Source organism: Hemicordylus capensis, chromosome 5 (assembly GCF_027244095.1).
Source record: "Hemicordylus capensis ecotype Gifberg chromosome 5, rHemCap1.1.pri, whole genome shotgun sequence".
NCBI classification, from domain to species: Eukaryota; Metazoa; Chordata; class Lepidosauria; order Squamata; family Cordylidae; genus Hemicordylus; species Hemicordylus capensis.
Window position 1 is genome coordinate 123,183,881 of NC_069661.1, and position 12,274 is coordinate 123,196,154.

At 42.3% G+C, this 12,274-nt stretch overlaps 1 protein-coding gene across 5 annotated transcripts in view; it reads left to right on the plus strand.

The window, feature by feature from the left end:
• Positions 1–12,274, plus strand: part of SH3BP2 (SH3 domain binding protein 2) — a 59,101-nt gene that overhangs the window by 30,128 nt on the left and 16,699 nt on the right. For 4 of the 5 annotated variants that reach the window (XM_053251301.1, XM_053251303.1, XM_053251304.1 and 1 more), the window contains 3 exons: positions 497–614; positions 8,515–8,585; positions 9,277–9,365. In XM_053251301.1, the coding sequence (XP_053107276.1) occupies positions 497–614; positions 8,515–8,585; positions 9,277–9,365 (278 nt within the window). Of the gene's footprint in view, positions 1–322; positions 358–496; positions 615–8,514; positions 8,586–9,276; positions 9,366–12,274 lie in introns of all 5 variants that reach the window. The other variant, XM_053251305.1, reaches the window with a different exon arrangement.

Genomic DNA, 12,274 nt, shown 5'->3' on the forward strand with positions numbered 1-12,274 from the left:
TTCTCCATTGACTCTCCAGCATTCCATCCTTCCAGCCCCTCCTTTCAGGTGCAGTGCAGGCTACTTCACCTCTACCTTACATAGTATTTCATTCTGGATTATAAAAATCAATGCAACATTCAGTAGCACAAGCCTGAAACAGATAATACTTTGGCACCAAATGTTTAGTATAGAGGCTTACTAAGCATTTACAGCATCCAAAGGTACTGGTCTCATAGATTCTCTTTAGTAGAATTAACAGGAGATGTGTCAGTAGTTCAGCAGGAATTTTTAAAATGACTGTTTCAATAAGATGACTTTTTCTTTCTCTTTAATGCGGAAGCCTTTTTTCCTTCTCCTGTGGGCAAAGCATTACAGGTATGGCAACATGGATTTTATTGCTTTAGGGGCAGATTTTCTGAAAAGGTTGGTGTAATTGTGATTGTACATTTTGCCACCTAAAAGAAAACAAATCCATGATCTAAGGTGTGTGTAATCCTTTTTCACTGCTTCCCAGAGTAATGCGAGCAGCTGAGGAAACGACATCAAACAATGTATTTCCTTTCAAGTTGGTTCACATTAGCAAGAAACATAGGACCTGGTTTTTTTCTGCCGCCTCCGAAGATGAAAGGAAGGTAAAATAATGTTTATTATCCTAATGATATTTAAATGAGCATGACATTTTAAAGGAAATTGAGGGGTTATGCCACATAAGTGACAGTAAAATTGCATCTGATACTTTCTAGTTAATGAAGAGCTAATTAATGGTGTTACCCTCAGGGAATATGTGAAATCAATTCACTGCTCTTGCCATCAAGCATCATGACTATTGGAAGAAAACAGTAGACTATATTCTTTTGACTGATGAGAAAGGCAGCTGGTGTTTGGTCCTGTTATTTGCTATGTCTCTTTAGTAGGATTGTGCAGAGACTTGGATTGCTGTTTCGATCCAAATTGGTTAGGCGGATTTGTTGGCAAGCAGGTTGAATTGTCCCAGTTTGGACTGGTTTGATGATGTGGAGAGTTCTTCTTATAACCTCCCCCCCCCCGCCCACTTACCAGGCAGGTAGGAGACATTCTTTTAACTTTATTTTGCTCCTGGCAATGAAAGAGTAGCATCTGCAGCAACTTCATTTTTAAAATGTTCATGACAGACTTTTAAAACCCCACGTCCCTTCAGTTCTGTGAAGCGCACAGTGTCTGTTGAGAATTGTAGTCTATTCAGGGGCTGCTGCAATGGCTGAGGCTTTCCCAAGGCTGCAGGGTGGGGTGGGGGGAAAGCCCCTCTGCTGTGAGTTGTTTTGAAATGAAGCTGCTGCAGATGCTACACCCTCACTGTCGGAAGCTAAACAAAGTTAAATAGTGACTGACATCCAGACTAAATTACTCCTGAGTAACTGAAATGAAGTAGTCCTTTCGACTAGCCCCTAAGTAGTACTATTCAGTAAGTTAGCCTGGATATTGGCAAATGTCTTTTATCCCTTAAGTAAAGGGGCTGGGAGAGTATGGGTTCAGGTCACAAAAGCACAGAATCTGATTTGAAGGGATGCCTCCAAATTGGTTTGAATTGAAATGGCCACCCAAAGCACTGAACTGGGTTCCCCCCAGAGTACCAATCTAGCCTCCAAATAAAACATAGTTCTATTGCAGAGCCCTACTCTTTATTATTATTTCTTATTTACACAGTCAGAGAGGTGTTATTGACTGGTTTGTTTTATCCAGACATCGAGTCCTTCCCAAGGTCCTGGGATGGCTGAATTTTATTATCAATGTTGTTGCTGTTATTATTATAGATATTGTTGCAGAATATAGGCTGTTCCTAGTAAAGTTGCTTTTTGTAATTGGCTGATGGTGATTTCTGTGGCCCCTGTGGTGTTGAGGTGCTCTTCAAGTTGTTTTGGAATTGCACCTAGGGTGCCAATTAAGAACATAAGAACAGCCCTGCTGGATCAGGCGCAAGGCCCATCTAGTCCAGCATCCTGTTTCGCACAGTGGCCCACCAGATGCCGCTGGAAGCCACAGACAGGAGTTGAGGGTGTGCCCTCTCTCCTGCCATTCCTCCCCTGCAACTGGTACTCAGAGGCATCCTGCCTTTGAGGCTGGAGGTGGCCCACAGCCCTCCGACTAGTAGCCATTGATAGACCTCTTCTCCATGAAATCATCCAAACCCCTCTTAAAGCCATCCAGGTTGTTGGCTGTCAGCACATCCTGTGGCAGAGAGTTCCACAAGTGGACCACACGTTGTGTGAAAAAGTACTTCCGTTTGTTGGTCCTAGACCTCCTGGCAATCATTTTCATGGAGTGACCCCTGGTTCTAGTGTTGTGTGAGAGGGAAAAGAATTTCTCTCTCTCCACTTTCTCCACACCATGCATGATTTTATAGACCTCTATCATGTCTCCCCGCAGTCGTCTTTTTTCTAAACTAAAAAGCCCCAGGTGTTGTAGTCTTGCCTCATAAGAAAGGTGCTCTAGGCCCCTGATCATCTTGGTTGCCCTCTTCTGCACCTTTTCCAGTTCAACAATGTCCTTTTTAAGAAGTGGTGACCAGAATTGTACGCAGTACTCCCAAGTGTGGTCGCACCATAGTTTTGTATAAGGGCATTATAATGTTAGCCGTTTTATTTTCAATCCCCTTTCTAATGATCCCTAGCATGGAATTGGCCTTTTTCACAGCTGCCGCACATTGAGTTGACGCTTTCAACGAGCTGTCCACCACAACCCCAAGATCATTCTCCTGGTCTGTCACCGACACCTCGGATCCCATCAGCATATACTTGAAGTTGGGGTTTTTCATCCCAATGTGCATCACTTTACACTTGCTAACATTGAACCGCATTTGCCATTTTGTCGCCCACTCCCCCAGTTTGGAAAGATCCTTTTGGAGCTCCTCACAATCCGTTTTGGATTTCGCTACCTGGAAGAATTTGGTATCATCTGCAAATTTGGCCACCTCACTGCTTACCCCTTCTTCTAGATAATTTATGAATAAATTAAAAAGCACTGGGCCCAGTACAGATCCCTGGGGGACCCCACTTCTTACTTCCCTCCATTGTGAAAACTCTCCATTTATACCTACCCTCTGTTTCCTATCTTTCAACCAGTTAGCAATCCACACATGTACTTGTCCCTTTATTCCATGACAGCTAAGTTTCCTCAGGAGTCTTTGATGAGGAACTTTGTCAAAAGCTTTTTGGAAGTCCAGGTAGACTATGTCAACTGGATCACCTTGATCGCACACTCGTTGACACACTCAAAGAAGTCCAAAAGGTTGGTGAGGCAAGATTTACCTTTGCGGAAGCCATGCTGGCTCACTCCCAGCTGGGCCTGTTCTTCTAGGTGCTTTACAATTTTATCCTTGAGGATGCTTTCCATCAATTTGCCTGGAACGGACGTTAGGCTAACTGGCCTGTAATTTCCCGGATCGCCCCTGGATCCCTTTTTGAAAATTGGTGTTACATTTGCTACTCTCCAGTCCTCTGGTACAGTGCCTGATTTCAGGGATAAGTTAAATATTTTAGCAAGGAGGTCGGCAATTTCACATTTGAGTTCTTTGAGGACTCTTGGATGGATGCCATCCGGCCCTGGTGATTTGTTAGCTTTCAGTTTTTCCTGCTTCTGATGTACTTAAAGAAGTTTTTGTTCTTCCCCTTGATACTTTTGGCTAAATGTTCCTCAAACTCTCTTTTTGTCTCCCTTATTGTCACCTTGCATTTCTTTTGCCAGAGTTTGTGTTCCTTTCTGTTCTCTTCGTTTGGACAGGCCTTCCAATTTTGGAAGGAAGTCTTCTTCCATTTTATGGCTTCCTTGATGGTACCCGTTAGCCATGCTGGCATCCTCCTGGACTTAGTGGTACCTTTCCTCCTTTTGGGTATACAATCTAACTGGGCTTCTAGTATTGTGGTTTTGAGTAAACTCCATGTACTCTGGAGCGAAGTGACTCTCCTTATTTCCCCCCTCAGCTTTCTTTTCACCATACTCCTCATTTTGGAGAAGTTTCATCTTCTGAAATTCAAAATGTCTGTGTTAGACATCCTTGGTGATTCTCTCCACACATGTATGCTTAATTTTATGGCACTGTGGTCACTGTTCCCTAAAGGGTCGATGACACTGACATCATGTACCAGGTCCTGGGTGTCACTCAGAATTAGATCCAAGGTCGCCTTCTCTCTGGTCGGTTCCATGACCAACTGTTCTAGGGCACAGTCATTTAGCGTATCTAGAAATTTGACCTCTTTGTCCTGACTTGAATGTGAATTTACCCAGTCTATGTATGGGTAGTTGAAATCACCCATAATTACAGCCCTGCCTCTCCTTGACGCCTCCCTGATTTCCTCCTGCAACTCCCAGTTACTGTCGGCATTTTGATCCGGAGGGCAATAGCACGTCCCCAGTAGTACATTCCCTTTCCCCCCTTGTATAGTCACCCACAGGGTTTCTGTGGAGGACTCCAGTCCACCTAGGTTTTCTAGCTTGTTAGATTCTATCCCTTCTTTAACATACAGTGCTACCCCTCCTCCAAGGCGCCCCTCCCTGTCCTTTCTATAGAGTTTATACCCAGGGATAACAGTGTCCCACCGGTTCTCACTGTTCCACCATGTTTCTGTTATGCACACTATATCTATTTCTGCGTTAGCAACCAAGCACTCCAGCTCACCCATCTTGGCTCGGAGGCTTCTGGCATTGGCATATAAGCACCTATACACTGAATCTCTCCCCTGATGTATGCTATTCTTTTGACTCTTTGACCTGCTGGCACAGGCTCCCGTCTGCTCTTTATACGGTTCTGCTCTGTCCCCTTCTGTTTTATCTGAATTCTTTGCAGCCTCACACTTTAAAGGATGGCTTTTGCCAAACGGGATACTGCCCAGCTCCCATCGGCTGTTCCCCAGGTGTCATTTTAAAAGTTGCTCTGCAACCTTTTTGATTTTAAGCGCCAGCAGTCTGGTTCCATCTTGGTTCAAGTGCAGCCCGTCCTTTTTGTATAGGCCTTGCTTGCCCCAAAATGTGTCCCAGTGCCTAACAAATCTAAACCCCTCCTCCCGGCACCAACGTCTCATCCACGCATTGAAACCCCTCAGCTCTGCCTGTCTCACTGTACTTGCGCGTGGAACAGGTAGCATTTCTGAGAATGCTACCTTGGGGGTCCTGGACTTCAAAATGCTACCTATCAGCCTAAATTTGGCTTCCAGGACCTCCCGACTGCATTTCCCCACATCGCTGGTGCCGACGTGCACCACGACAGCTGTCTCCTCCCCAGCACTGCCTAGGAGCCTGTCTAGACACTGCGTAATGTCCTCAACCTTCGCACCAGGCAGGCAAGTCACCATGCGGTCAACACGCGGGTCACAAACCCATCTCTCTATCCCTCTAATGATCGAATCACCAACTACCAGGAGGCCCCCACCCCCAGAGGAGTATCCCCTGTGAGAGAGGATATGGGCTCATCATCCACGGAAGGGGTCCCTTCTAAAGGAGCATTTCCCTCTTCCTCAGACCGATGTCCTCCTTGCCCAAGACCTTCATTCTCCCTGACAGCAGAGGAGCTACCAGCCCTGGAGTGGGATGCCTCTATCACATCCCTGAAGGCCTCGTCTACATGCCTCTCTGTCTCTCTGAGCTTCTCCAGATCTGCCACCTTGGTCTCAAGAGAACGGATTTGTTCCCTGAGAGCCAGGAGCTCCTTGCATCGAGCACACACCCATGACTTCTGCCCATGGGGCAAATAGTCATACATGTGGCACTCTGTGCAATACACTGGGAAGTGCCCCTTCCCCTGCTGACCTTCTATCTTCATACTGTTTTAGTTGGCTGTTTACAGTATTTAGGGAGCTTATTGTCTGTTTATTAGATAGTTTATTAGGATAGGTCTCAGCTGTAATGGTCAACTATTTAACTGTCCAAACAGTCTTTCCCAAGAATATGAGGGATACAAGGGAGGGATATGTACTTACATTCTCTTCTCCACCAGGCTCCTTGTGATCCTTGTGATCGCAGGGGCTTGTTCCAGGCTCCCCCGCACACTTCCCGCTAAACTCCTGCAAAACTCCTACGTTCTGTTTGCTATCCCTGTCCGCTATGCTCTCGGGCCTGCACCTCATATGTAGAGTAGCCTTCCAACTGTCACACAGGATGTGTTACCACTGGGATTATTTTGGTCTTTTTCTGCCACAGCCTTTCAATTTCAATTTGTAGATCTTTGTATTTTGTGATTTTTTTCTATTTCTTTTTCTTCGATTCTGCTATCCCCTGGTATTGCTATGTCGATTATTTTCACTTGTTTTTCTTTCTTCTTGACTACAGTTATATCTGGTGTATTGTGTGGCAGATGTTTTGTCTGTTTGTAGTCGGAAGTCCCATAATATTTTTACATCTTCATTTTCTACAACTTTTTCAATTTTATGGTCCCACCAGTTTTTGGCTACAGGTACCTTGTATTTTTTGCAGGTGTTCCAGTGTATCATCCCTGCTACCTTGTCATGCTTTTGTTTGTAGTCAGTCTGTGTGATCTTTTTACAACAGCTGATTAGGTGGTCCACTGTTTCATCTGCTTCTTTACAAAGGCGGCACTTGCTGTTGTTGACTTTTCTACTTTTGCTCTTATTGCATTTGTTGTTAGTGCCTGTTCTTGTGCAGCCAGTATTAAACCCTCTGTTTCTTTCTTTAAGCTGCCATTCTTAAGCCATTGCCAGGTCTTGGTGATGTCTGATTTTCCACTTATATTGTGCAAATATTGACCAGGCAGTGGCTTATTTTCCCATTTTTCGGCTCAGTTCTTGACTTGTTCGTTCTTGTAGGCCTGCTTTGTTTCATTGGTGTTGAATAGTTTCTCATTATTGACCATTTTAAGTGCACCTTCTTTACTGTCCTTTATATATTCTGCAAGGCCTCTTTTCTCCTACTCTACTGTTTGATGGACTTGCAGCATTCCTCTTCCACCTGAGCTGCGAGGGAGGTATAGCCTATCTACATCACTGCGGGGATGCAGAGCATGATTGATGGTCATGATTTTCCTGGTCTTACGATCTAGCATCTCTAACTCTGCCTGGGTCCAGTCTATTATTCCTGCAGTGTATCTGATAACAGGTATAGCCCAGGTGTTTATGGCGTGTATGGTGTTCCCGCCATTGAGTTTGGACTTTAAGATTTTTCTAACTCTCTCTAAACTCTAAAATTTTCTAACTTTGTTGTTGTTGTTGTTGTTGTTGTTATTAATTCGATTTCTATACCGCCCTTCAAAAAATGGCTCAGGGCGCTTTTACACAGAGAAATAACAAACAAATACAATCTTGGCCTCTTTATTCTTGACTGGGATACTACTTTCTTCTACTTCCTCTCTGTCACAGGGTGACTAAGAAAGGGATGGAGAGAAGAGAAGATGGAGAGGGTCTATGAATAGGATTTAGTCCACTGGCTGCTGGTTGTATTATATAGTCTTCAGTAAATACTAGCTAATTGATATGACTTAAGCTATAACTGTTCTAACTAAATAATCTCTGCTCTTCTAGATGCTGTGACTGTGAGCTTTAATATGTTAGGAATTACTACTGAGTCAAAATAATTAGTACATGTTAATTTTATCCAGGCTTTGACAGTGTACAGCATTTATTCTATTCTTGACAGTGTGGTTTCTGCGTCAATGATATTGAATAAAACATGTAGTCTAGGATCAGATGTTTATGGCAGGAAGTAGAGAAAGAACACAGAAAAAAATTCTCTGTAGAGAAAATACAACATGCTTCAGAACAGAATACAGAAACTCAGTAAGGTAAAATGTGCCGTCAAGTCAATTTCCACTCCTGGCGCCCACAGAGCCCTGTGGTTTTCTTTGGTAGAATACAGGAGGGGTTTACCATTGCCTCCTTCCATGCAGTATGAGATGATGCCTTTCAGCATCTTCCTATATCACTGCTGCCCAATATAGGTGTTTCCCCATAGTCTGGGAAACATACCAGTAGGGATTCAAACCGGCAACCTTCTGCTTGTTAGTCAAGAATTTCCCCGCTTTACTCAGACTCAGTACTACTGCCCAAAACTTGCAATGCTAAGTGCTGTATATGATACAGAAGTACAGAGTCCAGAAGTACCAGAGGGCTTACAGTAACGTCACACTTGAAGCATCTGCTTTGAAAGTAAGCATAGATGTGTTTAAAATCAAGGTGCCAATAAGGGTCCACTATCTTGATCTTGGCAAACACACAAAAAATGACAGTCCTCCCTGCCCCCTCCAAGTCAATACCTTTGAAGGCTTATGGTAGTCTGTTTGACTGTGCTCCCTGCATGCTAATGATTGGTTTATTATCCTGAACTTTTCATCTTTCCACAGGAAGGAATTTTCCACATGGTGCAATTTCTCTGTGTAAACTTTGGATACATACTTGTTCTGCAGAGATCAAATTACATAGAATAATTACAGTATTGTTAGATGATAGAATCTTAGGCAGTTCACAGCTTGAAAACATGTCTGTTTCAAACATTTTGCCTTGTGATTACCAAAGAAAAACACCTATGGAATAATATATGATGATTGTCTTTCAGGACTGGATGGCCTCAGTTAGGAAAGAAATAGATTACCACCATGAGAAGGAGGAGACATGCATTGACTTAAGGTCTGTACCTGTTAGCATATGGATCATGTTCATGATCATGCTTGTGACTTGCATTAAACAATTCTTTGTAAAGTAGCTTCCTGCTACTGGAAACTGGTAAAAGGCTCTCAAATTTTACAACTTAATATCTTTTATATGCTCAGTGTTTCTTTATATTGATAGTACCTTAGTTCCCTACCAGCATGCATTTGGTAAAATTGTGTACTTATAGTTAAAGAGCTGCTTTTCTCTTTTAGCTTGTTCAAATGGCGGTTCTTTGTCTGCAGATCTATAGTGGCTCCAAGGCCGCATAGCTTTCACCTGGGCTGCTCACAAAATGTTGGAGTTGTCATTTTTTTAAGTGTGCAAGTTTTTGGCATAAAAGTATATGAAGTTGTGGTTGTGTGGCCAACTCTCCAATCAATAGCATCAAAGTGCATATATCGCCACAGTATTTGTAATGTGCAATCGCTATCAGAAGTGGCATTTGCTACCTTTCATTCTCTTTTAAACCTCTTTTGATTTGTTGCTATGATGTTTGGGAAATAACAGCAGAATAACTTCTTATTTTTAAAAGTTACAAAACTTAAATTTCATGTCAGTAATAGAAGTAGACAGTTTTCCAGCTTCTGTAATTCAATGTGCTCTAGTTCCCTCCCCCCCATAAGACCTGCGTGGAAGTGTCATAACTAGTCTTTCCCTCTTTTTCCAGTGATTCTGGTTCAGATGTCGACAGCTTCTATGGCTCAATAGAACGACCAGTTAATATAAGCTATTCTCAGTATTCAACAGAAAATGCAGGTGAGAATATAATTTTGAATTATTTTCCCTTCAATAAAGCCAATGTGCCTGATAGGAACCCTCCTGTGGAACCCTCTGTATTGCTGAAACTTCTAGTAAACACAAACATGAGAAATAATCAGAAATGCAATGTTGTTTGCTGTCTATTCCAACCTTTAATCTGGAGTAGTGTCATAACTCAGTAAGTGTGTTGCAGAGGGGCCACTGGAGAATGGTTTAAGCCACTAAAGGAACAAGCATTGCCAAGCCACTCTTGAATTATCTGCATATCTCATACCATTTATTCTTATGCAGACTTATGATCTCCCTCATTGAGCACACAGGCTTTGAACATCCCAAATAACGTCTCCAAGTACTTCTGTGGACAGCGAACTCATTCTGTTTGGACTGGGAATGTATTATTGCTGTTTTAGCCAGACTTGCCCATAACGCTGCTGACGTGTGCCCCACACATATTTTACAAGGGCTAAGAATCAAATACAGATGAAAATTACATCTGATAAAAGCCTTCACTATACTAAGGATATTAGTAAAGTATTAAATTTATAAATGACTTTATACTACAACTTGGTCCAATAATGTTAATGTTCCTATAAATAGGCATTGATATCTACATGTAGTGGCATTGTACAAACCTTCTAGGATTTGGTCTGCAAATAAATAAGCAAAATTCTACACCATATATGTTTAGACCCTCCTCCTCCCAAATTTGTCATAAATACTTGGTCTAGAAATACTTTAGGATGCTGCTTGCTGCCCATTTAGAACTTTCCTTTTGTTGGAAAATGTTTGTTTCATGTGACATGATGGTATCCCACACACTCTGATTTAGCTTTAATGGAAAAACTGACTCAACAAATTAATTTGGCATACCTGTGTGTATGTTCTGTTGTGGAGGACCCATTCTTCTTCTTCTTCTTCTTCTTTTTACATCTCAGTTGTTTCAGCAGGTTCTCTTGATCTTGACTGAGAAATGTTGTGTTCATCTCTTATTTGTAAGTCTGTAACTTAGTCGGAAACAGGAGGATCTCTTGACTGCCACCATCCCATTTTACATTAAGGGAGATTGGGAGTTATTCTTGGGTGTTATATTTCTTCAGTATTATTTTCTGAACATTTTTATAGTAAATTTTAATACATTTTTTATACTTCCAAAACCAAGTGTCTCATGGTGACTTACAGAAAATAAGACCACAGTTAAAACCAAACAAAACAGTTTTTAAAAACAGTAAAAACCCACTTTCAGCTGAACAGAGTATTGGTAAATGCATCTTAAGAGCTCTTTTAGTCCATTGTTATGCTATCTATTATACAGTCCTGTTTCTCCTCCTTGCTCTATTTTCACTTATGTATTTTAATTTGTAGCATATTTGAGGCCTTCTAAGTTCTTCTGGTTTGCCACTGGGTGACTAGAATATGTAGTTCTTGCAATAGCCTGTCTTGAATCTTCTCATAGACTTGCCAGACATTTCAAGATTTCCCGTTGCTAAATAGAAACAAAACTTACAGATAAGAAGCAATCTCTTTGTTTAAACTTCCCTCTATTCCTGATCTTTTTAAAATGGCCCCCATATTTGGTTGTGGACTGGAATTTGTCTTGGATTACAACTACAATTGTAAGTATGCTAAATAATCAAAAACGTTAATTTCATCTGAGGTGGTGATTTGTTTATATAAGGAAAAATCATTTCATTTTTGGAAAATGGAAATTTGTATTCCAGCTTGGTCTGTTGTGTGAAGACATTAATTATTTGGCCTTATAGCCCTGGTCAGGCAGTAGCCCTTGGATGTCTTAGGCCGCTGGCTGCAAGCCCATGCTTCAGGCCTGCCGAGCCCCTCTAAGTAGCAGAGTTTTTCCTGGCCTTATCATTCCTCTCCTGCTCCTAGAATTGGCTGCTTTTTATAGGGGCTGTGCAATTCTCCCACAGTCCAGCAGTGAGAGAACTTGTGTAAGGATATGAGAACATAAGAATAGCCCTGCTGGATCAGGCCCAAGGCCTATCTAGTCCAGCATCCTGTTTCACACAGTGGCCCACCAGATACCTCCTGAGAAGCCCACAGGCAAGAGGTGAGGACATGCCATTTATCCTGCTATTGCTCCCCTGCAACTGGTATTTAGAGATATCTTGCCTCTGAGGCTGGAAGTTACCTATAGCCACCAGACTAGTAGCCATTGATGGACTTGTCCTCCATGAATTTGTTTAAGCCCCCTTTTAAAGCCACACAAATTAGTGGCCATCACCACTCCCATGGCAGATAATTTTATAGATTAGTTACATGCTCTGTGGAAAAAGTACTTCCTTTTGTTGGTCTTAAATTTCCTGGCCTTCAGTTTCATGCGATGACCCCTGGTTCTAGTGTTGTGAAGGGAGGGGACATTTCTATGTCCATGTGTTATTTTATACACCTCTATCATGTCTCCCCGTGGTTGCCTCTTTTCCAAACTAAAAAGCCCCAGATGCTGTAGCCTTGCCTCATAAGGAAGATGCTCCAGGCCCCTGATCATCTTGGTTGCCCTCTTCTTTACATTTTCCAGTTCCACAATATCCTTCTTAAGATACAGTGACCAGAACTGTATGCGGACGCCAAATAGATTTGTATAAGGACATTATAATATTAGCATTTTTATTTTCAACCCCCTTCCCAGTGATCCCTAGCATGGAATTTGCCTTTTTCTCAGCACATAATGTCCTTATACAATTCTATAGTGTGGCCATATTTGGAGTACTGGTCACTGTATCTTAAAGGGGACACTGAGTCGACACTTTCAAAGAGCTGTCAACCATAACCCTAAGATCTCTTTCCTGGTCGGTCACTGAAAGCACAGACCCCATCAGTGTATATGTGAAGTTGGGTTTTTTTGCCCCAATATGCATCAATTTAAACTTGCTTACACTGAACTGCATTTG